Source organism: Meleagris gallopavo, chromosome 5, assembly GCF_000146605.3.
Source record: "Meleagris gallopavo isolate NT-WF06-2002-E0010 breed Aviagen turkey brand Nicholas breeding stock chromosome 5, Turkey_5.1, whole genome shotgun sequence".
Lineage (NCBI taxonomy): Eukaryota > Metazoa > Chordata > Aves > Galliformes > Phasianidae > Meleagris > Meleagris gallopavo.
This window is the reverse complement of record NC_015015.2, coordinates 37,577,318-37,603,244: the sequence shown is the minus strand read 5'-3', so window position 1 is coordinate 37,603,244 and position 25,927 is coordinate 37,577,318. Positions and strand designations below refer to the sequence as shown.

At 45.2% G+C, this 25,927-nt stretch overlaps 1 protein-coding gene across 3 annotated transcripts in view; it reads right to left on the bottom strand.

The window, feature by feature from the left end:
- Positions 1-4,027: 4,027 nt before the first annotated feature.
- IFT43 (intraflagellar transport 43) overlaps positions 4,028-25,927 on the bottom strand; it is a 45,764-nt gene continuing 23,864 nt past the window's right edge. For 2 of the 3 annotated variants that reach the window (XM_019615767.2, XM_003206622.4), the window contains 6 exons: positions 21,602-21,634; positions 21,145-21,191; positions 9,285-9,357; positions 7,815-7,890; positions 7,401-7,463; positions 4,028-6,667 (listed from right to left, as the gene is read on the bottom strand). In XM_019615767.2, the coding sequence (XP_019471312.1) occupies positions 6,557-6,667; positions 7,401-7,463; positions 7,815-7,890; positions 9,285-9,357; positions 21,145-21,191; positions 21,602-21,634 (403 nt within the window). In that variant the 3' untranslated portion in view covers positions 4,028-6,556. Of the gene's footprint in view, positions 6,668-7,400; positions 7,487-7,814; positions 7,891-9,284; positions 9,358-21,144; positions 21,192-21,601; positions 21,635-25,927 lie in introns of all 3 variants that reach the window. The other variant, XM_019615768.2, reaches the window with a different exon arrangement.

The window sequence follows — 25,927 nt, the reverse complement described above, 5'->3', positions numbered from 1 at the left end:
AGTAATGGGTCTGAGGCTCTGGAAGGCTATGTCATGGTCTTACTGTGGGACCCTGAAACAGTATTATCAGACCCTGGCTCTAATCTGTGTGAAATGAGGACCATTCAATCCTCTGTATACTGACAGACAAGGTCTTAAGACTCAGACACTACAGGTGTGAAAGCCATGGAAATGAATAAGACCATCTCTGTGGGGCACAGAGTATTGGAAGGAGCAGCACCAGCCATGGTTTAAATGAGCCAGCTCAGACCCTTGAGGAAGAGCCACAGTACCTGGCTGGACAAGCCCAGGCTGCTCTGCATCCCTCAGAGGTAGATGGAGTTTGCTGTCCGGACTGCCTTTGTGTTAGCTCAGGGATAGTTGCTACTATGCATTTATTTAGTTGGTTGACTTACCAAGCCACCTGCGCAAAGAACCCCACAGGCCCTGGGGAGATACATACTGCATTCTGCCTTTGGCTTTGGAGCTTAAAGCACTGAGAAAGTTACTTAACTCGAACTAGTTCTTTGGCAGCCTCCCAAGGCGCTTTTCTGGCTTTGCGGGCAGTTCTGCTGATCGGGCACTGATCAAAGCAAGCCCTCAGCCTCTCATGCGGGCTCTTCTTTTTTGGCTGATTTAAAATGTCCCACAACTCCAAAAAGGTGCCCCTTGTGACTTCCATGCCAAAGACCATCCTGAGAATTTGCCTTACTTGGATCTGCAGGACGATTTCTGCTGCAGGAGCAGGGTTAGATAATAAAAGCTCAGAGCAGCTATTAGTGCACCACATATATAGGCAAGTGGACTCTGTTTTCTTATCTTTCAAATATTTTGTTCAACACTGAGTAATTATCACTCATTGTCTGCTCTCAATAACTGACTGTAAACCAGCCATACACTGTAGTTTATTTTCCAGCATTTTCTTGAGTGGAAGAAAAGTGAGGAAAAATATTTTCTGGGGGGTAGCAGGAAAGCATGCAACAGCATGACTGTCATGATGCACAGCTCCTGCCTGCCACTGTTAAAGAACCCTGTACTTTTACAGGATCTTCTATATCAAACGTGTGGGCTGCATTGCTGCAGCTGCCTAACCAACACCTGATCTGCAGATGAGCATTCATGGCAGCCAGCTGAAGCACTGAAAAGCACCAGTGGCACAGGCACAGAAAACAACATGCTCTGCCCAACACAATTTCAGAGCCATGCTTTCAAGTGAACATTGGGAAATTCTGCCCTGTACTCTTCATGGGCTCCCAGCCTCTCAGGGGTGGAGCAGTCCTACAAATCTGAGCCAGTTGCCACATTCTGTCATAGAGGGTACACACATATCCAGTCACCACTGCAGCATGTGCACCTGAAATGAACTGTTCGGGAACAAAGGAATGTGCATTTTGAGCACTAAGGTTGAGTACTCCTGCTGCTCATGGTCAGGCTCCTTCAGAGCATTCTGCTTTGTTACGGACCCCTGATTAACACTTTCTAAGCATTTCAGCCCACACTCCGGTTATTTTACAGACTGCAACGAATGCAGATTTGAGTTTATGGGTTCATAAAAGTGTAAATTAAGTCAACAGTTTTTCTCCAGCCTATTTGCACAGCCCTTCCTCCAGTGACCTGCCCCATCAGACAACACAAATATTTCACACAAATACTGCCTGAGCATTTTTAACAGGCCAGAAGCAGAACTGTGCCCCAGCACGCAGTGCTGTGGCAGTGTGGAATGATCTGTGCAGCTTATGATTCTTCCACCCTGGACTCCCACATCTCCCATCTTTGGGCTGTGGAAAACACTGTCACCCAGCAATCTGCCCCTTTTCCTGCTTGCTGCGTATCACTGGTGTGATCAGTCCTATCTCCGCATGGAGGAGGGGCTGGCTGACCAAATTTCTTTAATTAAAAGAAAAAGGATCAAGTTTATCCCAGATAAGCAGGCAGGATTAAAACAGACAGAAAGAATAGACAAGAGGCAGCTGTCAGCACTCCAGCCGATCCAACATGATTATTAATAACGATAAGCGGGAGAAGAGGGCTAATAAAGGGATAATGAAGTAGTCCTGAAAGTGACTGGAGATGGAGCCCGATAAGGGCACACAGCCCAGGGCTGCTCAGGCCCAGTGAAGTTGACTGCAGAACATCCCACTGGGAGAGGGCACCTAGAGGAGAGGCTTCACTCCTCCAAGGGCATAATGGCAGCAGAGTGACAGCTTTCCTTGGGAGTAGTTGTATCCCAAGAGCGAGAGTTGCCTGTAGGTTACACAGGGCACAAAACACAGACAAAGGCCAGTGTGGCCTGTAAGCAACATGGTTCACCCACCTGTAAAGGCAGACGCAGGCCCTGGACACAGCTGACAGTGAAAACAAGGCTGGAAAAGTTACTTGCTGAGAGCCATCAGACACGTGAACATGATATCTACCAACAGCAAAGTCTTTCTCTGTGCTCTCACTGAGGAGAGGATCAACCCCCCTACTGAGATGCTCTGCAAATGTGGGAAACAAGGATGGAGAATGAGGAGTGGGTGCCACACAGCAAGCACAAAATAGGCAGCTGAGGAGGGAGGGCCTGGTCAGTGAGCACTGTACAAGGAATCAGGGCTGTTTTGGACAAACTGTTCTTTTTCTACTTAGATTGCTCTCTTTTCTATCCAAGCATCTCCTTTCCTCCAGGCCTACAGCATTTCTCCCTCCCAGAGAAAGGAAGGCTCTAGCCCTGGGCTGTGCAGCAGTGGCTGTGCCCAGCAGGGCTGGTAGGGAGCAAGGCCCAAGCGAGGAGCGGGAGCTGGGCCCCAGGCTGCTGCTACTCCGGGTCAGCGCAGCAGCTGCTGGGAGCATATGCCATGAATTAATTCCACTGTCCCTGAGATGCTCTGGTGAGAGGAGCAGCAGCACCTTTCCAGCTGATTAACATAAAGCTCCCCCTCCCACCATTTTGCCGCACTTAACAAAACAGTTAAGAGTCCAGAATCACAGAATCATGGAATGCCTGGGTTGAAAAGGACCACAGTGATCATCTAGTTTCAACCCCTCTGCTGTGTGCAAGGTCACCAGCCACTAGACCAGGCTGCCCAGCGCCACATCCAGCCTGGCCTTGAATGCCTCCAGGGATGGGGCATCCACAACCTCCTTGGGAGCCTATTCCAGTGTGTCACCACCCTGAGTGAAAAAGCCCCTCTAAGTGCTTCCTGGCCAGCAGGCAGGCTCCTCAGTGGAGAGTTGATGGGCCTGGCTTTTTACTCAGCTTTTATTTTCTACATGCTCTTCCAGAGTCTCTGCCTTGAAAACCCTCTCACCTCCCAAACAAGCTGTACTCTAAGAAGGCATCTCCTTTAAATCTGTAAGTATTGTATCTATTATTATAAGCAAAACCAAAGACTCCTAAATACGTTAGGAGCTAGAATTCATTTTTATTTGTGCATTTCTTTTATTCTGATGAGGCTCACAGTTTGCCCTGAATAGACCACTGAGCCCTAAGCCTGCAAGTGGCTCTTTGGGGCAGAGCTGCTCACCTAGCCAGAGCCCCAGCAGAGCCCTCTGCAGACACCCAGAGCAACTCACTGTGCTAACCCTGCTGCTGACAGCACACTGACGAATCTGCAGCTCTCCCTCAGCCATGTAGGGCCAGAGCAGAACAAGGAGCAAGCAGGACACAAGATCTCCACTATCTTCAGACAGAAGGCTGGGAACAAAAACAATCACTAGGTCTACAAGCACTGTATCTGGATTAGGAACTTGAGGGCACACTATTACCATCGCTTTACCCCTCTGTGACATGAGTCTGTGGACACTGAGATGCCTCAAAGGATGGCTACACAGACTTCCTCACCAAGAGTTAGCAAAGGCACTTACATCTATTTTTTTGTTTTGGAAGGAACAGTTACAGGAGCAGATTTCAGTGTGACATCACCAGGGCCTGACAGCGAGAGGGCACAGCTCAGACACTTTCCAGCACCTCAGACAGGTGGGCGGTGGGAAGGGCTCACTGAGGAAGGCCAAGAGCCAGACAGCTCACCTTCCTTTCTCCAGCTGCGGAAGGAATGAGAAAGACGTGGAAACAAGTCTCACTCTATTGAGTTTATTTAAGAAAATTAAAGATACAACTTGTTCATGGTGCACATAAATACCTGAGCAAGTAGAAGTATCTGACAGGATGATTTAACAGGGAAAGTGAAAGCATAATCAGATGCAAGGAACAGAAGATGAAACAAAAACAGAGCCTAGAAATAAAGCAGATTTTGAACCACAAGGGCAGTTATCTGCTGGGATAACTAACCAGGGAAAAGACAGGTGAAGCTCAGCCACATCTCAATGAGCTCTGCCATGGCCTGTATCATAGCAGGTCAGACTACACATCAAAGCACCTCATCTTCTCTCCAGCCTCTTCATCAGCACCTGTTCTCTCCTCAGTTCCTCCAAACATTATACATACTGTTCCTAAATCATTCACCTTCTTCATTCCTCTTGCCCTTCCCACAAACCCCACTGTGACATCAAGTGCCCTCCTTCCCACACCTGCCTAAAATGGCGTCCCCAGGCCCTCCACGGTCCTACCTGTCACCATCTCCAGGAAGATCTCTGAGCATCCAGTGTCCCTCCCACTTCTGTTTCAAGGGTCTCCAGGGAGATCCTTGAAAGTCCTCAGAGGCAGGCAGGATAGAGGCAGGATTGTTGGCATGGCATACAGCTACAGGACAAGTAATGGGCTGAGCACAGCCTCTACCACCCACATCCTGCAGGCCGCAATCCTAAGTACCGCCTGGCTTTCCTCCCTTAATGCTCCAATTGTCAGTAATGCCACCTAAGTTTCTAAATAAACTTCAACATACGATATGTCACAAGTCACAGATCAAACTCAGGCTGGACAGCCAGAGGAGTTGGATTCACTCCTGTGCCTCAAGGCTGGGCATCCTCAGCTTTTGTGGTCACTGATAACTGACTGACATGCACTGAATACCATGATACCAGGCAAGCAGCTTAGAGGACCCTCAGCTCAAGCAAAACAGAGAAAACACACACTAACTACAGACTGTATTTGAGAGAAGATAGCCTCTGCTTCCTCTGTGATCTTTGGAATGTGCAAATATCACTGCACAGATCTAACCCGAAGCCTAACCAATTTCTCCTACTCTTTACCATTCTTTTCCCCACATAGTCTTGTTGGGATTGTCTGATATACCAAGCTACTTTAGTTTGCTGAATTTGTTTTCTCTTTCAATGGAAGAATCCTAAATCCTCTTTGGCCAAGGGCCACAGATGTCAGAGAAAAACAGACACCGGTCTAGCTGGGAAGTTTCTGTTCACACCAAAACAGGTTTCTCTGCTCAGAAAAAGACCTCAGGGGTATCCTCCACACGCTAGCCCCAAGGCTTCCATCTCCTTTTCTATTTACAGGGGAGATTCCTTGATTTTACAAACACAGCATCTCGTTGAGACAGCTTCTCTCTTGCTGATAGGTTTTTTTTGGCTATCAACTCTGATCAGAAATTTTGCAGAGTACTGAGCTCACAATGAGTTGTTTCTCCTGGACTTCTGTCAGTACAAAAGAAAGAATGCAGTGCTCCATGAGACCTATAGAACAAGCTAAGAAAAGCAGCACAACAAGCCTTCTGCACAGCACCTGCACTGCACCCCAGAAGTATATAGCAAGGTTCTCCAGTGGGACAAGGCTTTGAAGGACACTGGCTTAGAAGTAATACTATTGTTTCCTGCAAATAATGACCATAGCTCTATAGGGATGGGGCATTAACAGCTAAACGGATTTTTTTAGGTGACAATGAGAACAGGTTACTTGCTTCCAAGGAAACACACCAGGGAGTTAGCTTGTTTCAGAGCAGCAGGCTTCGTTTTTTCACGTGTGGAATGAGCAGTATTTTCTTTGCAAACTACTTCCTGCCTGGAGCTAACTCCATTCAATATGTGATCTCATCTGACTACAGAAGCTAAGCAGTTAGGCTTGGTCAGCCCTTGACTGGGATACCTCCAGGGAAAACAAAGAAAAGGTGCTGTAAGAAGTAGTACTGGCAGTTTAGTAGGTGATATTCTTCTTCTGAGTCAATACAGAGGTAAAGACCCAGGGCAAATGTTAAACCAGGAAGGGATGACAGAAGCTGGTGGACGAGATGTAAAACAGACATCCTGACAACTTGTGACATCTGTTGTGGGAAGATGATAACCTAGATGTCCTAGACAAACAAACGGTACCAAACTAACCTTCTCTCATAGCCATCACTGAAAACCACACTCCATTGTTTGACTGTGTAAGACAGTCTCTCAGAGAGGCTACATTTTGGCTGAAGAAAGACTACCCATTGCAGTTATCTGTAAAGGTGGTACAGTAAGGTAACAGTGACTTTTCACAAGTAAATAATTTATTGTGTTTGTAATTCTTAATATCTTTTGAGAATTAAGAGTATTACTATAAAATATCCAAAACTTCTCCTGAGCCAGTTTTCCTACAGAGCAAGCTCTATTTATTTCCATGTCTGAAATATATTCTCAAATACAAACAAGTGAATAGAAAACTAAAGTGCTAAATTATTTACAGGGAATGTGTATATGAGAAGATATCTGGTGTATCAGTGCTCTAGGGTACACTGAGGTGGTCTTCTCTCTCAGACTGTCCCACGTCCCACTCAGTTACTAGTTCTGAGGATACCTCTGTGAAGAGATGGTCCCAATCCCAGCAGACATCATCCTATCGAGAGGAAAAAGACAAACATGCTGAAAATTGAACTGATAACACTCAAAGGTCTCTGAATGATGACCCTGCCAGAGAGGAAGGCATATATTTCGTAGACTAGGATAGGAAACCTAGAGAGATGGAATGTGAATCCGTGTTACAATTTACAGATTTTGGCAGAATTAATCATGTTCTTAAATTCAGTAAAGCCCACACTGTCAATCTTAGGTATCCTCAAGAAGAGCCTAAGGAGACATAAAAATCTTCCACCCTTCTAATGAAACACCTGAAATTCTGGGCTGTAGAAATCCTTTGTTTCAAGTCCTGAGCTACTGCTTATACATTTGCACTGAGATTCTTCTGCCTTGCTTTAAAACAGCCCTCTGCCCTAACCCTAAATGCTTTCCTCTGTAGCACTCTGCAGAACCATCTGGAGCCCACGGTGGCTAGCAAAAGACTACAATGCAGCAGTTTCTGCAGGGATCTGTGACAGTACTAGGCCCTTCACTAGCTCTTTCAAACGGAAGGAAGCCAGTCACAGCAATGCCATAATCTCACACACACAAATACCTACAAACTTTTAAAATAATCTGCTGGGGAATTCAGACCTCCATCAGCTTGAAAACAAGCTTCTATTCACAGGCTCCTCCTCAAGTCTCTTTCTTCCACCTCAACAAAAGCTCACTTTCTAAGTATAGTCTGAGACATAAGAAGCTTTTAATTCACTGGCGTTTCCAGAAAAACTCACCTCCCGTAGTTCATGTTCTGGAGCCAGGACTTTGGTGAGAAGCTTCAGGTCAACCTCTCCATCCTAAGAACACACACAATCACAGTCTTACAGACACAGAGAAAGCAGACACCATCATTTCACCAGAGAGGATGTTGCTAGAGATACAGACATTTTGCCCCATACATGACAAACACCTTCTTTAGGACAGCAGCGGGTACCTCCTCATATGAACAACAGGCACTATACATACAATATTTGCAGACACTCACAAGCCTAAAAAGCGTGCTGCAGAGAGGAAAACACTTGCAGGCAGACTGGAAGATGCTTAGATGACAGGGCAATGTATTTTATGCAGCTTAGTATCACAGAGGAAAGTGGAAAATTGGAAGGAGAGGGACTTAGACCGGTCACTCCACACCAACATCCACCTACCAGAGTCTGAAAGGCAGCATACTTCATAAGATCTTTGTCCAAGTCATGGTAGGTCAACACTCGGTTCACCTGCACACTGCAAACAGAAAGGGGCAAAATACACCCCTGATAAGCGTGGAAGCACATCAGATGAGATGAACAGTGGCTTGAACAGTAATGTGAGGACACCCACCTCAAGTATCTACATTGGGTGATGAGGATATTGAGATGGTTGTCCAAGAACAGAAGAACATCTCATTCAGCAAATTAAAAGGCATTGACAAATCTGAGAGCCAGACTGATCACGTGTTAAAATAAGATACAGAGCAACAAGGGACTCCTTCAGAGAAGCTGGCATGTCAGAGAGAAGATTCATAAGCCACATGCAAGGGCCAGAAAGAAAACAGGAAGGCAATGAACATTCAAACAGCCCAAATACAGATACATCCAGCATGTAACAGCCAAAATGCCACTTCTATCTGGGAAGTAAAGCACACTCTAAGAGTCCCACAGTGCAAACTATAGAACAGTGAAGACTGTGATTTTCATCTCTCAGCTAAATTTCAGCTATCAAATGCAATTTCTTAAAATGAAGACTCCAAAGATGAGCAGGGGTAGGGAGCAATATACTGTCCTGCCATACTTTCTTTTGCATGTTACGCAGTACTATCGGGAAGATTTGTATTAATTTATCTTCTATGCATGTCCATGAAAATTATTTGTCTTCTATTGCAGAGTGACTATTGATACAGGAAGAACAGATGGGATTATATGAAAGAGAGAAAACAAAAAACAAACTCTGGTGAGAGACAAAATCTTTTTTAATTTACTGCTATGACATGTCATTTATTTTTATTACCAGCTATTTAGTTATGACACCTACTCCATACTTGCAAGAGAGGCATCTGTGGTCATCCAAAGGTGAACAGAAATCTTACTCTGTGATCTTCACAATAGATCCAACAGGAGAGAAGACTTAAAAGTAACAAGAAAATTAACTCCAAAACTTAACTTTCAATTTTTAAAACGTACTAGTCTCCCATGAGCTAATCCCAAGACTACTGTGATACACCTACAGACTGTATTGTGCTTTGCAAATTAACTATGTGCTTGAGTGAAAAGGATATTCTGTGGAGGGCAAAGCAGAGTGCAGTCAAAGCGTGTGTGATAATACATGTGCATTGGAGGCATTTGTCACACAGGCAACCTTAAATCAAGCAACACCTTACTTTTCAGAGTTTGATTTTGCAACATCAAGAGTGTTGCTCTAGTGTAGTTTTTGTGTATACAGAGAGATAATGCATTAACTGCTATCTCTATGCAATGGGAAACAAGTTTGCACTGTTCAGCCTGGAGCCCCACTGTCACAATGCAGAGCATCACATCCTGCTGAATGGCACTGCCACTGACATCCATGGGACATGAGATAAGATGGAGTTTAATTTCACAGCACATTTCAGGCAGCCGATGTGAACCTCAAGAGCCTCTTACCTGGGTGGGGCTGCCACCTGCATGGCCAGATCTTCCTCCTGGACTTCCTCCAAGTCAGGAATCACAGGAATATCTGCAATAAAAGAAAACAGTGTTTGAAGACAATCTTTTAGCTGAAAGAATCTGGCCATCATCTGAAGACTGGTAAGAATTTGCTTCCTATGAGATACGTTGTCAATTGCTCAGCTCAGCTACATAGAATCTGCTAGAAATTAGGTGTGGAGCATAAAGTGGCAGAAGCCATGTGAATGAATCTGCATGCTGAAGGAGCTGCTGGCTGGGTTGCAGACAGAGCAGAGGCTGTGACCTTCCAGGTGGCTGAAGGAGGAAGTGCTGGTGGTCCATCTGACACTAAGACTAGGGAGGATGCACAAGCTGTAATGTCATAAATCTTTTTGTGTCTTCCAGAGTGAACCTGGAATGGCTGATAGGTGTCACTAGATATTCCCAGCATGTTGATTATGGTTACTCCACCTAAAAAGGGTACTTGGAGGGAAAAAAAAAGAAAACAGAGGTGAGCCGGAAAAACTGGCTGCGCACTGCATCTTGCTAGAAACCTGAGCGATGCTGTGCCCTCAGATGGCGGAGATGCCAGTGGTTGGCTCTGGGAAGAAGTTTCACAAGCACAAGGTGGGATCAGAGCTGGCCCTCCAGCGCTGGAGCAGGCAGGCTGCTCCTGCCTCTGCCAACAGCACAGCAGGCAGCTGGGCCTGACTTTGCCCAGCTTTGCAGCCCAGGCTGAGATGAATATTCAGGAGCTGAAGAGACGTCCCCACCTGTGGCGGCCAAGGCTCCGGGCAGGGTCTTGCTGAAGAGCCCCTTGTCCGGCCGCCTGTCAGAGCTCCGCAGGCTCTCAGCTGCCCTCTCTGCCCAGCATCCCCTCAGCATCCCTGGGGCTCACCGGCTGCTGGGGCGAGAGCAGCCCTGGCCCAGCTGCGGGAGGGCACAGGTCAGCACGGGCCTCAGTGTGGCGGTCGTTCGGCGCTGGCCACACAGTGGGATTTCTCACTAATTGGCTGCCTGGCGGAGGGCTGAGCAGGACAGCGGCTGCAGCGAGAGCCAGGCCAAGGCAAGTGGAGGTGACAGCTTGGATGATCTCAGCAGAGCTGTGCCTTCGAGCTCCCCAGCTGCCTGAGGAACAGGTGCCTGCAAAGCAGCTCTCTGACTGTGGCAAACTTCTCAAAGACATTTAAAGGAAAACTGCAGCAACAGGCCCCAGGATGTCCCTTAGAGGGCAAGAAATGCCTCACCAGTGTGTTACCATGCCTTTGGGATATATCTGTCCCCCCTCTGCGTGTAGGCACAAGAGCCAGGAGAACCTGCTGTCCCGCTGGCTCTTCTATGCAGGGGCTCCCGGCTCAGGGTAAAGCTTGTAATAAAATGCAATCAAGGGTAACAGCATCTCTGTGGACAGAGACTGACCTGTGGAGAGAATTACTCAGTGACAGTGTGGGAGAAAGTCCCTGTACATAACAAAGACCAAGGAGGAAACAGACTGCAGAGGCTGTACAACAGAAGGAACAAAGCACTGCACCGAGGTACCCTGCCAGGCTTTTGCTTCTGTTTATTTCGTTTTGCACTAGAGAAAACCATAAACTTAGTGTTCTGAGTTGCACCTTCCATTTGTGCAGGTTTCCAAAGACTCCTGGATTTGCCAGTGCTGGTTTTATCTCATTGCCACTGAATTCCATGGAGAGATTCCCAAACTCCTTGTTGAGCGCTGCCTCTACTCTGTACTACCATGATGAAGGCAATCACATAGAAATTCCTTCGAAAAGAAATTAAAGGCTCCAATATTTTTACAGGCACTTTGAAAATATTTCAGACAGAACTCGTGGAAATGCTCTGGGGGCTCCTGCCAGCCCCTCCAGCAAAAGGAACTGCATGAATGTTCTCATTGAAAAGCGCCAATGATTTTGTCCATTTCTAGGCACAGGCAATGCTCCTTAGGACTGTTAGAGACTCTCATGAAACAGAACAAAATTGCAAGCTAATTTAAAAAAAAGAAGAACTCTCCAGGCCAGTTGCTATCAATGGCAAATCAGGCCTGAAATATTTGGGTCCTTGTTTTACTCATAACTTCTCCTACCCTCTGCCAATATCCACAGCGCCACCTCTCCACAATCCCTCTCCTTCCTCTCTTCTTACAGTTCACGAAGTGTCTCCTTTTTCACCTTCATCACCGAGTAGCCAACCTTCCACTTGCCCAGGCTCCTGCCCACTATTTGCTTTTCTTAGCGTGTACATCTTTCTTTTTCCAGCAGGCTCTAACAACACAGCTAAGTCATGGCACTATGCCTACTGTAGGGAACAGAACCACACGGGCTGCAGTGCTGCAAGAATACAGGCATATGCTTTACTTTTAATATTGCCATTAGCTGCAGTGAGATGACTGATACAACATTAATACATACAGAAATGTTCACAGGACCATGTTCTCCCAGTCTCATAGTGCAGCACTCATCCAGAAATGGTTTTAGCCATTTCCAACAAGAACACCTTACAAACTCCTACTGCTATCTATGCAGTCTCCTGCAAGTGATCTTCCCCAGACAGAACTCCTCCAAATTTTCATTTCATATGACAGATAAAACTGCCAGAATGAACGCTCCTAAAAGCAGCACTCAAGTCCCCCTGAGAGAGTATCTCAATTTCATTTTAGCTGATGAGAGAGCAGAAAAGGTGGACACACGTGCCAGGTACTGCATCACCAGCAGAAGACATGGTATGCCCATGACGGAGGAGATAACATAAAGCTCAGTGCCTACAGTGACAGTAAAGAGGATTGGGTGAGACTTCCCTTTATTGCTCAAAATGACTGGGAATGAAATAAAAACAAAGCCTTTCTCATGGATTTTTCAGCCTATAAACAAGATACTAGTTTCAAAAACTGCTCATTATAGAGATATAAAATACTGAGCGAGCATCACATGCTGGATTACACCACTGCAGATTCCCCTCCATCCCCCATATAATAGCAAGCAGGTGCAAACTATCAAAGAATGAAATCAAAATGAGTGCATCCACACAGAGGTTAGGGTAGGAGACACCAGTACAAGTGTTGGCTAACAGGGGAGTTGTAATATACCCCATCAAAATGAATGCCTCAGAACATCCAAGTCCAGAGGATAACTAAGAGCAGTACTTTTATTACAATAGCTAGATTGAATGAGGTCTTACACTATAAAAGTTCCATAGCTAAGTTATGACAAGACACTGCCAGCATGAGGCAGAAGCGTGCAAGCAGTAGAACGAAGAAACAGAGGGGAAAGGCTACATCTGGGTAGCCAAACAATAAACAAGAAATAGCAGTTTTTAAAGTGACACACAAAGTGGGGTTTTGTGCTCATGACAAAGAATGTGCAGTGACAATCACCTCTTCTGCCCATTAGCAAAGAAGTTACTGATGACAACCACAGACAGCCACAAGCAGGAGATGAAGGCACGCCTACTATCTACTGCCCAGCTACACCTGCAAGTTGTCAAGTTGCACTTCCTCTCCTAGGAGCTTATTTTTGGTTTAGTAGCAATACCTGCAGGCTCTCATCACAGTGAGATCTGGTCCTAGTCCCACAAAATTCAATGCTTTGTTAAAGACAGACAGAATTTGTTCAAGGTCATAAATCAGAGCTGTACCTAGAAATCACGTCCCAAGTCCAGCCTACAGTTGTTCAGTAGAGTGGCTGCCACATCTCACCGGGCTGCTTTAAGTCATCTAAGCTCATATCCAAGATCCCAACACCCAAAAAAAGTCTCCATCTTGCTTCATCTGATTAACTTCCACCAGCTGGGTGCGTATTTCCACTGCCAGTTCAGAATGGGCACTTTTGCCGTGAGGATGGAGCTGTCCTCTCTTCCCATCCACTGTCATATCCAGAGAACAAAAAGGGCAGTGGCTGCTGGAACTGGCAGTCCCCTGCCACTAAGCAGGCATAAGAATGAAACTAACTTTATTTTAAGTTGCTTGCTCATAAAATGTAAAAATGAGATAATTACAATATCTCTGCTGCTGCAAAACTTTGTTTTACTGAATGCTGTTACCTTCTGCATCACGTTTGGGGAATTTTAAACAGGCAAATGGAAGAAGGTCTGATTGAAGATGAAGTTAAGTGAAAGAAATTGGTCTCATTTAGCACATGACAGGATTCATCTGTGTTCTCAAGTCCACTGAGGTAGCATCATGGGCGTTTCATATTCATGAGCTGCTGCGACACTGTGTCCCCTCATTTACAAAGCACCGTGTTCAGCAAATTCTGTCCCTGTAGACACACTGTGCATTTCATGGTCTTGTCAGAGAGACATCAAACACTTCAGTAACCAAATACCAGAAAATGGCTTTAATTAGCGCATCTCAATGCAATAAATAATTTTTCTCTCTAAGTGGAAAAATGGAGAATTAAAAAAGAAAAGAAAAAGTGGAAAGCAACAGGCAAAAAAAAATCTTCAAAAAACCATAAGGAATAAGGGACACATTCAGCCTCTGCTGAACACACAAACAAGCTTGAAGGCTTTTGGAAGCTTTCTCAAGAGAGCAGCAGGCAAATGGAGAGGATAAAGAATACTTCTTTGGATGTTGAGACATTAATTTCATAGGGATACCTTTCCCTTACTGAAATTGCCCTAGGAAGAGGCTGATACTGAGCAGTGTACCTTTCAGCCAGCAGGAAGATGAAAACAGTAGGGTGAAAAGCAAGTGGTACTACAGCTGCTGGGGCAGTCTTAAAAGCTGAGACAAGCAGAAGATAACCTGAGGTTCTCATGTCCCAAAACACACCTCTGAGAAGTATAATGGCATGACCTAGGCAGCTGAGAGGAAAAGTCACTCTTTGGCCTGAGGATTTATAGGACATAGACGGGATGGTTCACGCAGCAGATTCAGCAATGACCCTACAGCCTTGCTTTACAGATGCATCAAACAAAATCATTTTTTCTTCAGCCACCAAGCTCTGATCATACTGCTAACTAGATGGAGGACTAGCTGGGAGGTTGGGTGGTTCACTGAGACACCTACTTCCTTGGATAGCATCTCACACGACAGTTTGCTGGACACGCATCAGCCATATTTGCTATCTTTCAAGGCTGCTGTTGTCACAAAGCCTCAGTTTTGATCCCTGGGAAACATGAGAATAGATAAGCTGCTGCAGTGCAACCAGGGCACCAAACAGCCACGTCAAATGAGTCGCTGAGCTCTGTGCAGGTGGCAATCTATGGCTTATACTGTGCAAGACCAGATACTAAAGGCTTTAAAGACAAGGAAGACCTTAACGTATAGGTTCTTCACCAGCAGAGGACAGGAGAGACAGGAGGCCAAGATCAGGACCTGGAGTCCAACACATTCCTGAGGTTATCAGCATCTACAGTGGCCAGACACCTCCTAGCCCTGACAAAGCACCTGACCTGCCCTCCTTTCTGCTAACACCTGTTTTTTTCCTTACACAGGTTGCTCTTTGCTCCTTTGCAGTATTCCCCTGCTGAAACATACTCAGGAGGTGGCAGGGCAGAAGATGAGAAAGCATGAGGTTCCCTGGGAGGGTTTGGTGAACTGAGAAATACAAAACTGTCCTCAATAACACTGGAGATGAGTGATTTTGTGCTAGAGTGTTAGTGTAGAAGAGAAAGAAGCTTCTCAAATGCTCCTGTGGATCTATGTTTGGGAGCAGGCGTATCTGATTCTATTTCATCCTCTTCATGTTACGCTGGAAAAACAAGACAAACTACATTTCTTTCATGCTAAATCCTTAGGTTTTTTATTTTTTTATATATATTTATTAAAAAATGCCTCTTTGATCGGCAGCACCCATGACATTTCCACATCCAGCAACTCCTCAGAAGCCTCCCTCCCTCCACACAAGGCCACCGCTGCTGACAGCTAGCCGGGTTTGATCAGAGCCACTCAGAATCGGATTTTCATAAGACAGATGAGGAATCTTACTGCTGCTCTCTCTCATATCAGATGAGAAACTGAGGGGGAGGGGGGACAGGTCCTGAGGGAACGACACTACAATCAAGGGCTACGTGGTTCTCTCTCTGTCCCTCCACTGCTGCAATTTTCAAAGGAGCTTGCCTCAGGCAGTTTTAAATGATGGTGTCTCAATTCTGTAATCATCTTTCAAGAGCTTTTTCTTAAAGGGTATTTTAGGTAAACCTAGTCCGTCAACTACACTTATGGACTCAGCAATCACAGGACCAACATGACTATGTATCCACCATACTGCAGAATACAGTGATAGAAGATGCTTACCCGGTCCTTTATTTTCAGCCCCAAACAAGCTGTGCTCACTCCCTTACAATTAAACTGTCCACTGCCCGGTGACAAGTGGTTAGCCACTCCAAACAGGATTTCAGCCATATCCCCTGGGACATACTCTCTGTTTCCCCCATCCACCATGGCTGCCAAAAAGGCTTCCTCAAACAGCGGAACCTCCAGATCACAACGTCAGCAGTCATTGTAGGAGTTCAAGTTGGCCTGGACCAGCAGCAGAGGAGAAACCATGATGTTGGTCTGAATTTGCCCTGACCTTGTGCAAAGACTTAGGGCAGTGCAGTAGGAAACAGCAAGTGAAGGAGAGAGATGCACTGACAGAACCACACACAAAGTCATAGCACAGAATCCAAGAAACACAGCAGTCACTGTCACTCTGCCTTAGGCCCCTTTCTTCAGTCCCTCACACAAGCTCTCAAACACCATGTTTGTCACTCTGTATCCATTGCAACTCATGCTCAATGCTTTTAGCCCAGATAGCTCCGCCCAAACCTGCTGGCTCTCAAGCCTCTGAAGGACTCACTCCATGGCAGTTCCTGCAGATTCATAGAATCAGAGAACCCTTGGAGCTGGAAGGGACCTTTAAAGGTCATCTAGATTAACTGTCCTGCAAGGAACAGGGACATCCACAGCTAAATCGGGTTGTCCAGGGCCTGATACAACCTCACCTTGAAAGTCTCCAGGAACCTCCTCTCATCTTACCTCCACTCTAGGCAACCTGTTCCAGTGCCTCACCACCCTCACTGTATAAGATTTTTTCCTTACATCTAACCTAAATCTACCCTCTTTAAGCTTGAAACCATTTCCCCTTATTCTACCACCATAGACTCTGCCAAAGAGCCTGTCCCCATCCTTCCTGTAGCTTCCCTTTAGATACTGAAAGGCTGCTCTCAGGTCTCTCTGGAGCCTTCTCTTCTCCATGCTGAACAGTCCCAGCTCTTTCAGCCCATCCTCACAGGAAAGGTGTTCTATCCCTTGTGCCGTTTTTGCAGCCCTTATCTGGACGTGCTCCAACAGGTCCATGTCTGTCCTGTACTGAGAATTCCTCATCTGGATGCAGTACCCCAGGTGAGGCCTCACCACTGCAGAGTAGATGGGCAGGATCACCTCCCTCGACCTCCTGGCCAAGTTTCTTTTGATACAGCCCAGGAGACTGTTCTTTTTGGGCTGCAAGGGCACACCGCTCTGGCTCATGTCCAGCTTCCCATCTACCAGCTCTCACCCTTCTGGCTCGTGCTTGGCTGATAAGGCTTTCTTTGTCATACACTCCTTGTAGTCACAGCCCCCGGAAACCACCAGCACTTGGTGTGTTCTGTCAGAACAGCAGCTCACCAGGAAGCAACTGGCAAACTTCATCGGGAATAATGCAGGCAGCAACAACCCTGTGCTCTTACTCTCAGTTCTATTCAGAGCAATTTCAACACTGGTCTATATTTGCATGAAGCTTGTAAGGTGTTTGGTATTTTATATATCCTCTGATATCCTGTGATGGCCACCTTCTACCTGACAGACGACATCACTCCCAGGACAACACAGGGACCATGGCACATGCCCACTTTCTCCATTTCTTGTTTTTTTTTTCGTGTTTTTTTTGTTTGTTTGTTTACCAAGCAAGATTAATATTTGATGGAGCATTAACACATTTTCTACTGCCCCTGTTATACTCAGAGCCTGGACTCCTGTCCTGTTCAAATGCAAAGGAGCTGCTGCCACATGCCAGAAGGGTAAGAAGTCCTTCTAAAGATTTGACATTGTATAGAGAGGTCTCATCATCAGCTCTGCTTCCTCGAGGAGGCTTCCCAGCAGGCAGGAAGGGATTTTGCCTTGAGGGCACAGATCCAGTGACTGTCTCTTGGCAGCTTTCCTCACCTGCAGGTCACGTCGGGGTTGTCTGTGTAGCATAGGCAGGCTTTCATTTCAATCAGCTCTCTCATTCACCCACACTATCTGCTTTAAAATAAGCTGTTGTTCCCATAGACAGAGTATCACATGTGTCACAGACCAATCCTCCATGAAAAGCCCTGTTCTAGAAGCTATGCAACAGTAAGAGAGAAAGGGGCAAAAGATTTCTGAAGATGGGAAAACAGTCTTTAGAGGAAGGAGAGCAGGGAGACAGAGGATAATATCAGCTAACAGACCCCTGCTCCAGTGCTAAGAGGAAAAGCCCAAGGACCATGCAGTGAGGAGACGGGCATCCAGGGTGTGCAGCCTAGTAGAGCAGAACAAATTCTTGGAATTCTATTTTCCAAGAATGGAACATAGAGGAAACTTTTACACAACGAAGTTGTCTGCTGACAGAAAAGTGTAGCTGCATGTCAGAATGAGACACACAAGCTGAGTAAAGTCACACACAAGCTAAGTAAACCAAACCCAAACAAAGCAGAAGCAGAGACTCTATAATACTGCTGGAGAAAGGAGCAAAGGGAGGAGAAAGCCCTTTCACCTACACTCAGTTGTCCTGTCCTCCTCCCACTTTATGACAAAGAATAGTCTGTACTGGGGAGAAACTGCTCGTGGCTGCTACAGAAAGCACTTGTTAAATTCTCCTGATCGTCTCCCATCTGCACTCTCCTGGCTGTACAGCACTCAGTCTCAGCTGCCCGTTTTCCCTGTTGACATGGACAGAAAATTGAACAATTACCCTTAAACTCCTCTCTCTTAGATTGCCCAGATTGCTACATACATGGCATTAAGCCCCCAATTGCCCCTGGCTGAAAGTGACTCAACTAGGCCTGTCCTCTAGGAATTAAACATTTTTTGAGGTTTGTGAAAGTTTATTATTCCTCAAGATGTGATGCATTAAATCCTGTTAAAGCAAGTTTTCCATGGTACAGAGGAGCTGGGCTGCATCACAGTTCGGTTGAACACACAACAACCTAACAAAGGAATGTTAGTTATCCACTTGCTGTGACTATGTTCTAACGTGTACCAGTGACTGCTCAGGAGGGTGGGCACTGAGCTCAGAGAAGGAAACCCCAGAATCCATCAGACAATGCACCAGAACTGTTGCTGGAGAGATGCTGTACTTTTTCATATCACTCTTTCCAGCTTGGAGTTTTAAAGGAGCAGATGGTGCTTTTAGTGAAACACATTTCTTTGATCCCTATAACTCAAAACTGGCTCCTTTTTAAAATGGCTCTCTTGTCCTGGACTAGCCTCAGTGAAGAAGAAATACAGGTTAAAGAAAATGAATTCTGAGCAAAGCTTGAGCCAAGACACTTCACTACTAATATTTCAGTGGTTTATTTCGCAAAGTGTGGATGACTTGCACCTGGGTTTCCCTGTGCAACTGTAAGGAGTGGCTGAAAATGCAGATAGGTCCATGTATGATGCTCCCATCTGGTCCATCTCCCTACAGCATCCCAGGTTACTTCAGTCTTCACACAACCTTCCCACACTCTGAGAACCAGCTGTCCTTCTCTCCCAGACTCCCGCATTCTCCACATGCCAAACCATGGATTCTCTCCAGGGCTTGTCATTTTTCAGTGCTTCCTCCAATGGACTCCAAATTCTAGTCTCTGAGCTTCAGTGCCATACAAAAGATTACAGCTGAGCACACTTCAGACACATAAGCTACCTTTTTAAGGGCAGAGTGTTTTGTCTTTCATTCTTTTAATAAAAAGGTTGGACAGCGGACAAGCAATGTTAATGGAATGGTACAGCTAAGCTTTCTAATAGGGCAAAGGAAGGTAATACAAGCGTATTGGTTGACAGCAGCAATCAGTAGGCAGCCGCGCCTGTTCATATTAAGTTGTACAAGCTAACACATTATGCAGCAAAAAATAACCATGACCCATCCTTGGGGATCCATACACCAATGTCTTGATTTAAGTGTGGTTAGAATCTGGGCTTTTCTGCTACAGTTAAGGACACAAGCCCTTCACTGTGTGCAGGGGAGGCCAATATGACTCTCCTTAAGGCACAACCACAGCATGCCTTTTGCACCGGCCAGCTCTTACGTATCTCTCTTCTTAATTGCAAAAGCATTTTTAATCAGGTTTTGGAGTTAGATGTCACCTGTCCTCATTGCAATTGCTGAGTCCACACAGAGAACTGTTCCCCCAGAATCAGTCTGTTTAATCTCCCTGTATCACTAGGACCACTAGCATGCAATGTATTGATCATTCAGAGATTTTCCATATCAGAGCTAGATCTACAAACCAGTGTATCTGATTATACTAGAAACCGGGTGGGATCTCCCAGTAATGTTTGCGGGATCCTTCTTCTAACACATGCATATAGTCCAAAGTTGAATTCTGATTAGCAAACAAGCCGAAACTAACTACAAGCCACAAATTAGGTACAAATAAATAAGTGAAGCGTATTACAACTTATCATGTCTTCATATCATGTTCTGTATCAATTCTATTCTGTATTTATAGCCCAACATATTCTGAATTTATAACCCAAGCACTAAAAGTCATATGCTGCAAACATGTGGCAAGTTTTTACACCCGGTTAGCAAAGAAAGTTATTATACTCTGAAAACAAGATCAAGGCTCAACAAGAAGGACAGCCCATATGCAAACAGACAAATAGCTATACAGAACAGACTATCAGCCTCAGTGATATATCATGAAATTTAAGAAGCCCAAGAAACATCCCAGGGGGGAAATTAAATCTATTCTGAAGATGCCAGTGCTATAAAGGTGCCACTTCAGGCAGTCATATGCTGCTGTGCTTAATCTGTCTGGAAGACCTGAATAAGTCTTCTAATTAGTCACATTAAACATATTGATGTCTCATCCTTTGTGACTTCCAGTAATTTTCTTAATGCTTGGCAATATTTTACAGATGCAACTTTATTTTATACGCTGTATAAAATTCTTAGCCCTTGAAAATTGAGGTAGCTTCTAGAGACTTCAATGAATTTCTACATCTATGGCCTTCCAGTGTTTGCCTAGGACTTCCTACTATGGATTTTTCCTGGGCTTCCTCTTGCCTCAATCAGTCTTATAAACGTAGGTCATATAAACAGTATGGAAAACTAGCAGCGGTATGTTAGGAGTCCAGTACAATAACCCACCAGAGTAAGTTCAGCTTATGATCTAAGATCTTGCATTAGTGCAAGTGTTTTTCTTAAATAACGAGTTCTCTAATGACAGATGCCTTAAGAAAACTGTGCAAGCACTTGTCCTGATAGGCACAAGATAAAGCTTTTATCACAAAACACAAGAGGAGCTTTAAGCAGAGCCTCCTATCACCTAAACTAGGGGACAGCAGTGATTTCTATCCCCGCTTTTACCTTTTTATCAGTCTTAGAGCTTTCTTCTTTCCCAGTACGCTATTATTCCTATGGAGGTAATCACAGAGAAGTGTCCCCATGACACTTTCTTTCTTCCTTAAGGCATTTATTATTCTGTGTCAATGAAGAGACAGACTTAGACTATAGGTTCATTTCATCATCCTTCTCTCAATCTTCTTTGCTCTCTCTCCTCCATTCAGCAGCTGTGAGACTTAAGCATTAGCCACATTTGTATCTCTCCTCATGCTCATTCTCTAGCCATTTCTTACCAGATAGCTGCCTCTGCTCACTTTACTGGATAACCCCCAGACAGGTATGAAGGCAATTCTGGCATCAAGTAGGTGAAAACATACCTCCTCCCTCACTTGATACCTCCTGGCTCTGCTGCCTGAGACGATGACTGCAACAAAACACAAGGTGAAAAGAATTTCAAATGAAAGCCCAAAGAAGCATCTTCTTGCATCTTCTTCTTCCCCACAAGTCTACAATGCCTCATATCTGCGACAAATACTTAGGTTATTACACTTAGGCTTAGACAGCAGAGCCTGGCATGAGTCTGCTGGGAAAGCAGACATGTTCCACTCTTCTTTCTGTCACACGGGAATGACACAGCCAACATAAACTCCATATCCAGGGAACTACAGAGCAACCAGTCCTGACCCATGACCAATGCATGAATTTATGCCAGGCTCTGCATCCACCCCAGATTCCAGATCTTGATGTACAGGAGCTTAGACAGTTGCATCCCCTTTCTCTATTAAATCAGATGTAGAAGTTGTGAAAGAAGTCTCAGCAACAACGGGAACTTACTCTTCTACTTCTTCTGCATGCTTTTTTCCTGACCTGCAAGACAAGGAAAAGTTTGTGCTTAGAAAAGTCTAGAAAGATATAATATATTAAAAAACATATATTTCTCTGTATCACTCTTAATGTATAAAACAGTTCCTGCAACCAGGTCTAACATCACACATCACACCTGTAAAGAGTTCTTAATGACCACTAAACAAAGGCATCAAAAAGTCCTTGAATGCATCAAGTCAAAGCAGAATCATCTCAGTCCCAAAAGATAATCAGGTCCAGATACAGCAAGGAACAGAGTCCCTATTTTTTTGAGTTTCTCAGATACTTTTTTCATACTCTCTGACATCAGCTGTGGGCAAAGCTTGCCTTACCTGGGTGCAGAGGTTGGCACATTAAGGAGCAATAAAGAAAGTATAATTTGTCTATCTTCCCCTGAGAGATCAACAGGTTCTTCTAGCCCTTGGTTGTGCTTAAAGATTATGTGGTTGCCTCTGAGGGTTAGGAGCCCCATCTGAGCAGGCCAAGTTCAGGTCAGACATGCTGTCGCTGCAGTAAATCAGGGTTGATCCGGCTGAGTTAACAGAAGTTCATAATAATAATGTGGGGGGGAGGCACTGGCAAATGGCAGCTCCCTTGCTCACCACCCCAGCAAGCCCAGAAGTAATTCAGTTCCGATTAGGGATGCTTGTTCAATATGCAAAATGTAAAACATGGAGGTTGCTGAACCAGCACTTTGAAAAGTTAATTAAATGCCAGGTTTCTTTTTAGCAGATACTTCATCACTCACTGATTGCTTTGGCCATTTTGCAGAGTGAAGTTTCATCTCTATGCATTAGGAATAAATATTCTCCCCTCTCTCAAGTCAGAGCACTATGACAAGAGTACATGGGGCTTGACCCTACCACGTGCACTGTCCCAGGACACACCAAGACGTGAGAGAAGCTGCTGCACTGCCTTGCACTTCACTTTTCAAAGCACTTCCTAGAAACAGGCAGGCTTCTCATCAGTTCTCTCTGATGAGGCCACAGGCCTCATTGAGTCCTCCTATGAACAGTCCACTCTTCTAAGCGCAAGACAGTGTCTAGATATGAGAAGAAGAAAGATCCTTGTCTCCACTGCTCTCCTTGGAGCTTGCAATCTGTGAGAAGGTTAGACCCAATAAGTAATAATAGTCCAATAATACCACTGCTATGGTCAGAACTTCAGCCACATAAGTGACACCTGCACCTGAGCTTCCAGCAGAAGTACAACAGAATTGTGAATTTAGGAGACTTCTTTCAGTGAGGAGTAATTGTCCAGTTAAGTCCTTTTCCTCAGTGATAGTGCAAAACACGCTTTGTGACCCCCTGATGCTACAGAAAGAGAAAGTAGTGGATCAGAGCCCACTGCCAGCTCACAACAGAGTTTGGAATCTGACCAGGATGAAAAGACGATACAAGATTTATCCCATTTTCTCTCTCTTCTCTCTCTCCCTTCTGCCTTCACAGAACTGCTTCCCACAGCCTGTCTTCAGACCCCTGGCACTCACATTGGGATCATTTCCTGCAGGTTCTGTCTAACCTCTCCTTAGCATGATCCCATTGTTCTTGGTAATTGTCCAGCCCCCAAAATCCCTCTTTTTCCCTCAGCACTCACGCTTCTTACATTCTTGCTCACTGCCTGTCCTCAGGCAGGAGTGAAACATGTTTATACTTCCCAGGAGAGGGTCACACCTTGCTATCCCTACAAGCAATTGCTGTTTCTTTTTGCTGAGCTCCCTCTCCTGATAGATACGCAGGTGGCCCACTGGGAACACAGTCATATTTAGTCCTAGTGGCAGAGACTATTCTGCTCTTTCTCAGACTTAAGCTTTTACAGACTTTTCCTGATTATGTTGTAAATGGACTCATTGAAGACAGTAAGAAAATATACATTATGAGAGTTCACTTCACTGATCTAGATGACTCCAAATCCGGACAGCTTTGTTGGGGGTATCAATACTCTTGCTTAGGTTTAATTTCCTGTCTGCACTTAATACTTTCATAATTTGTACAGAATACTCAGATTCCTACACACTTCCAGAAGGCAGCTTCTGCACTCCCAAAACTATCTGGAAGCTTGCCAAATAGCTTTACTTTGTTATGAAATAACTGCACTGCATTGAAAAAAAAAAAACAGTAATGTGGAGAATTAATAAACCAGGTAGGGACAGCAGTACTGCTCACTATAACGCCAGAGCCTGGGCGTTAGAGCCTGTCAGACAGGACAGTTCTCTCTAGGGCTAGCTAAAGCCCCACTGTCAGTCCCAGTCCCCATGCTCCAGGGCACAGAGGTGGCAGTGGAGGAAAGAATCTTATGTCGACAGTACTCTCATTTATACAGAGCATTTAAATACCAATGGAAGCAGAGCAGGAGATAGAAATGCCTGCTGTTCTGTTTAGGTGAGACATCTGCTTTCAGTCACCTGCACGACAGAGGTTTGTTAATATATGACTTGGAATAGCATCATTTGATGAAACTGACATTTCAAACCAGCTCATGGGTAGAGAACTATCTGGGTTATATGGTGTGAAACTTCTGTAAGGACTTTCACATTTTACACTCTCTGTGACCTTGATAACCAAGTTAAGGTAAAGAAGACAACAATCAGCTTTCTTTTTTTAAAAGTCCCAAACCCAAAGCCTTCCTTTTATTTTCTTTGATGACATGTTACTTTTTAATTCCTTGTTTCAAGCTGGGGAAAAAAAAAAATCACAAAATATTTTTGGTTTGTTCTCCTGGCTAACTCTTTGGTTTTTTGGCTGAAATGCATCATCTAAATCTACCTAACAAAGTGATCCAGAGAAAGGACAAGCTTTGGCCCATGTCCTGAGGTTAAAAACCATCCAGGCAATAAGTGAAGAAAATTGTTAATAAATTCCTGAAATGTGTCCTGCCTCCAACCCTGCACATTTCATAAGGATGGGTAAGGGCTGAGCTACACGAGACAGCGTGCCTGCAGGACCAGCTACCTGCTCATCCCTTTGGTCTCCAGGTGCTATCAGCAGCTTCTGGAAGCCCTGCAGGCATTCTTTGTAAAGTTACCACGCTGCTTACAGTGTAGTGGAGTGCCCATTCCTGAGAACTGGCTCAGATTTATCAATGCCAATTGCAACATGCTGAGACCAACATTTCATCCTTTAAGAATATCATGCCCAGGTGCACAGCATCTCCCTCATCCCTAAGGGCATAACTTTCTAGTAATGAGTGAAAACTGACATGGAAGAAGATAGACTGTAAAGTCAGGTCAGTATAGATAGATTTCCTACTCTTTTCTTGTGTTCTCAGCAACAAGTGCATTACCTTCGTTTCCTGTTTGCTCTAACAAGAGGCAAAGCCTAGGGAGGATCGCAACAAGCATCCATAAAATGAGCAATTGTGCATGAACTATAGAATTGAATGGTTCGGATGGAAGGGACCTTCAAAAATCATCATGTCTAACTGCCTGACCAATTCAAGGCTAACCAAAAGTTAAAGCAGATTATTAAGGGCATTACCCAAATGGCTCTTTAACACTGACAGGCATCAACCACTTCCAGCCTTTGACCACCTTCACGTTAAATCATTTTTTCCTAATATTTATGCTGAATATCCTCTTTGTGCTGCATGGACATATACACTTAAGTAAGGGCAAGCAAAACAACACAGTCCCGGGAGCAATGCTCAGAAATGCACTGTCTGCTGTATTACACATCAGCCATCATCAGCTCTTGTGAGAAGAATACTTCTGTTTCTCTCATTCTTTTTGGCGGGGCAGAAGACCCCCGGCAGACCCCAGTGCATCCTACCACACAACTTCTGCTATGCACTACCTATTTCTCTCCAAGCTGTGTGCCGGAGCAGAAGATACAAACGTGATCTCGCTCTGGAGCGTTGCTGGCCGGAACCCTGCCTCGTGCTGATGAGAGGGGGCTGAATTTCAGAACCCCCCGCACCGCACGGCACAGCCCGGCTGAAAAGGAGCTGCCTACAGCCGTGCCCAGAGGTGAAAGGCAGCTCTAATGTAGACATCATCTCCGTTAAACTGTTTCTTTCTCATTTAATGGACTACCACGGAGATCTAAATGGAGATAAAGTAGCAGGGCTCAGAGAACAGCCAGACTGCTATCTTTATGCAGCATGACAATGTGCAGTGGTTAATTAGACACCGTTAACCTATTTTAGCGACGCACATAACTGGGATGAATGGAGGGAAACGTCCTTGAAATCCCTCCGTGCTCGCAGCTCACGCAGCTCCGCTCACGCCCGCAGCCCGCTCCGGGGGAGGGAGGACCCCCCGCACCCGCCATGGAGCTGTGGAGCTCCGACGGGACGGCG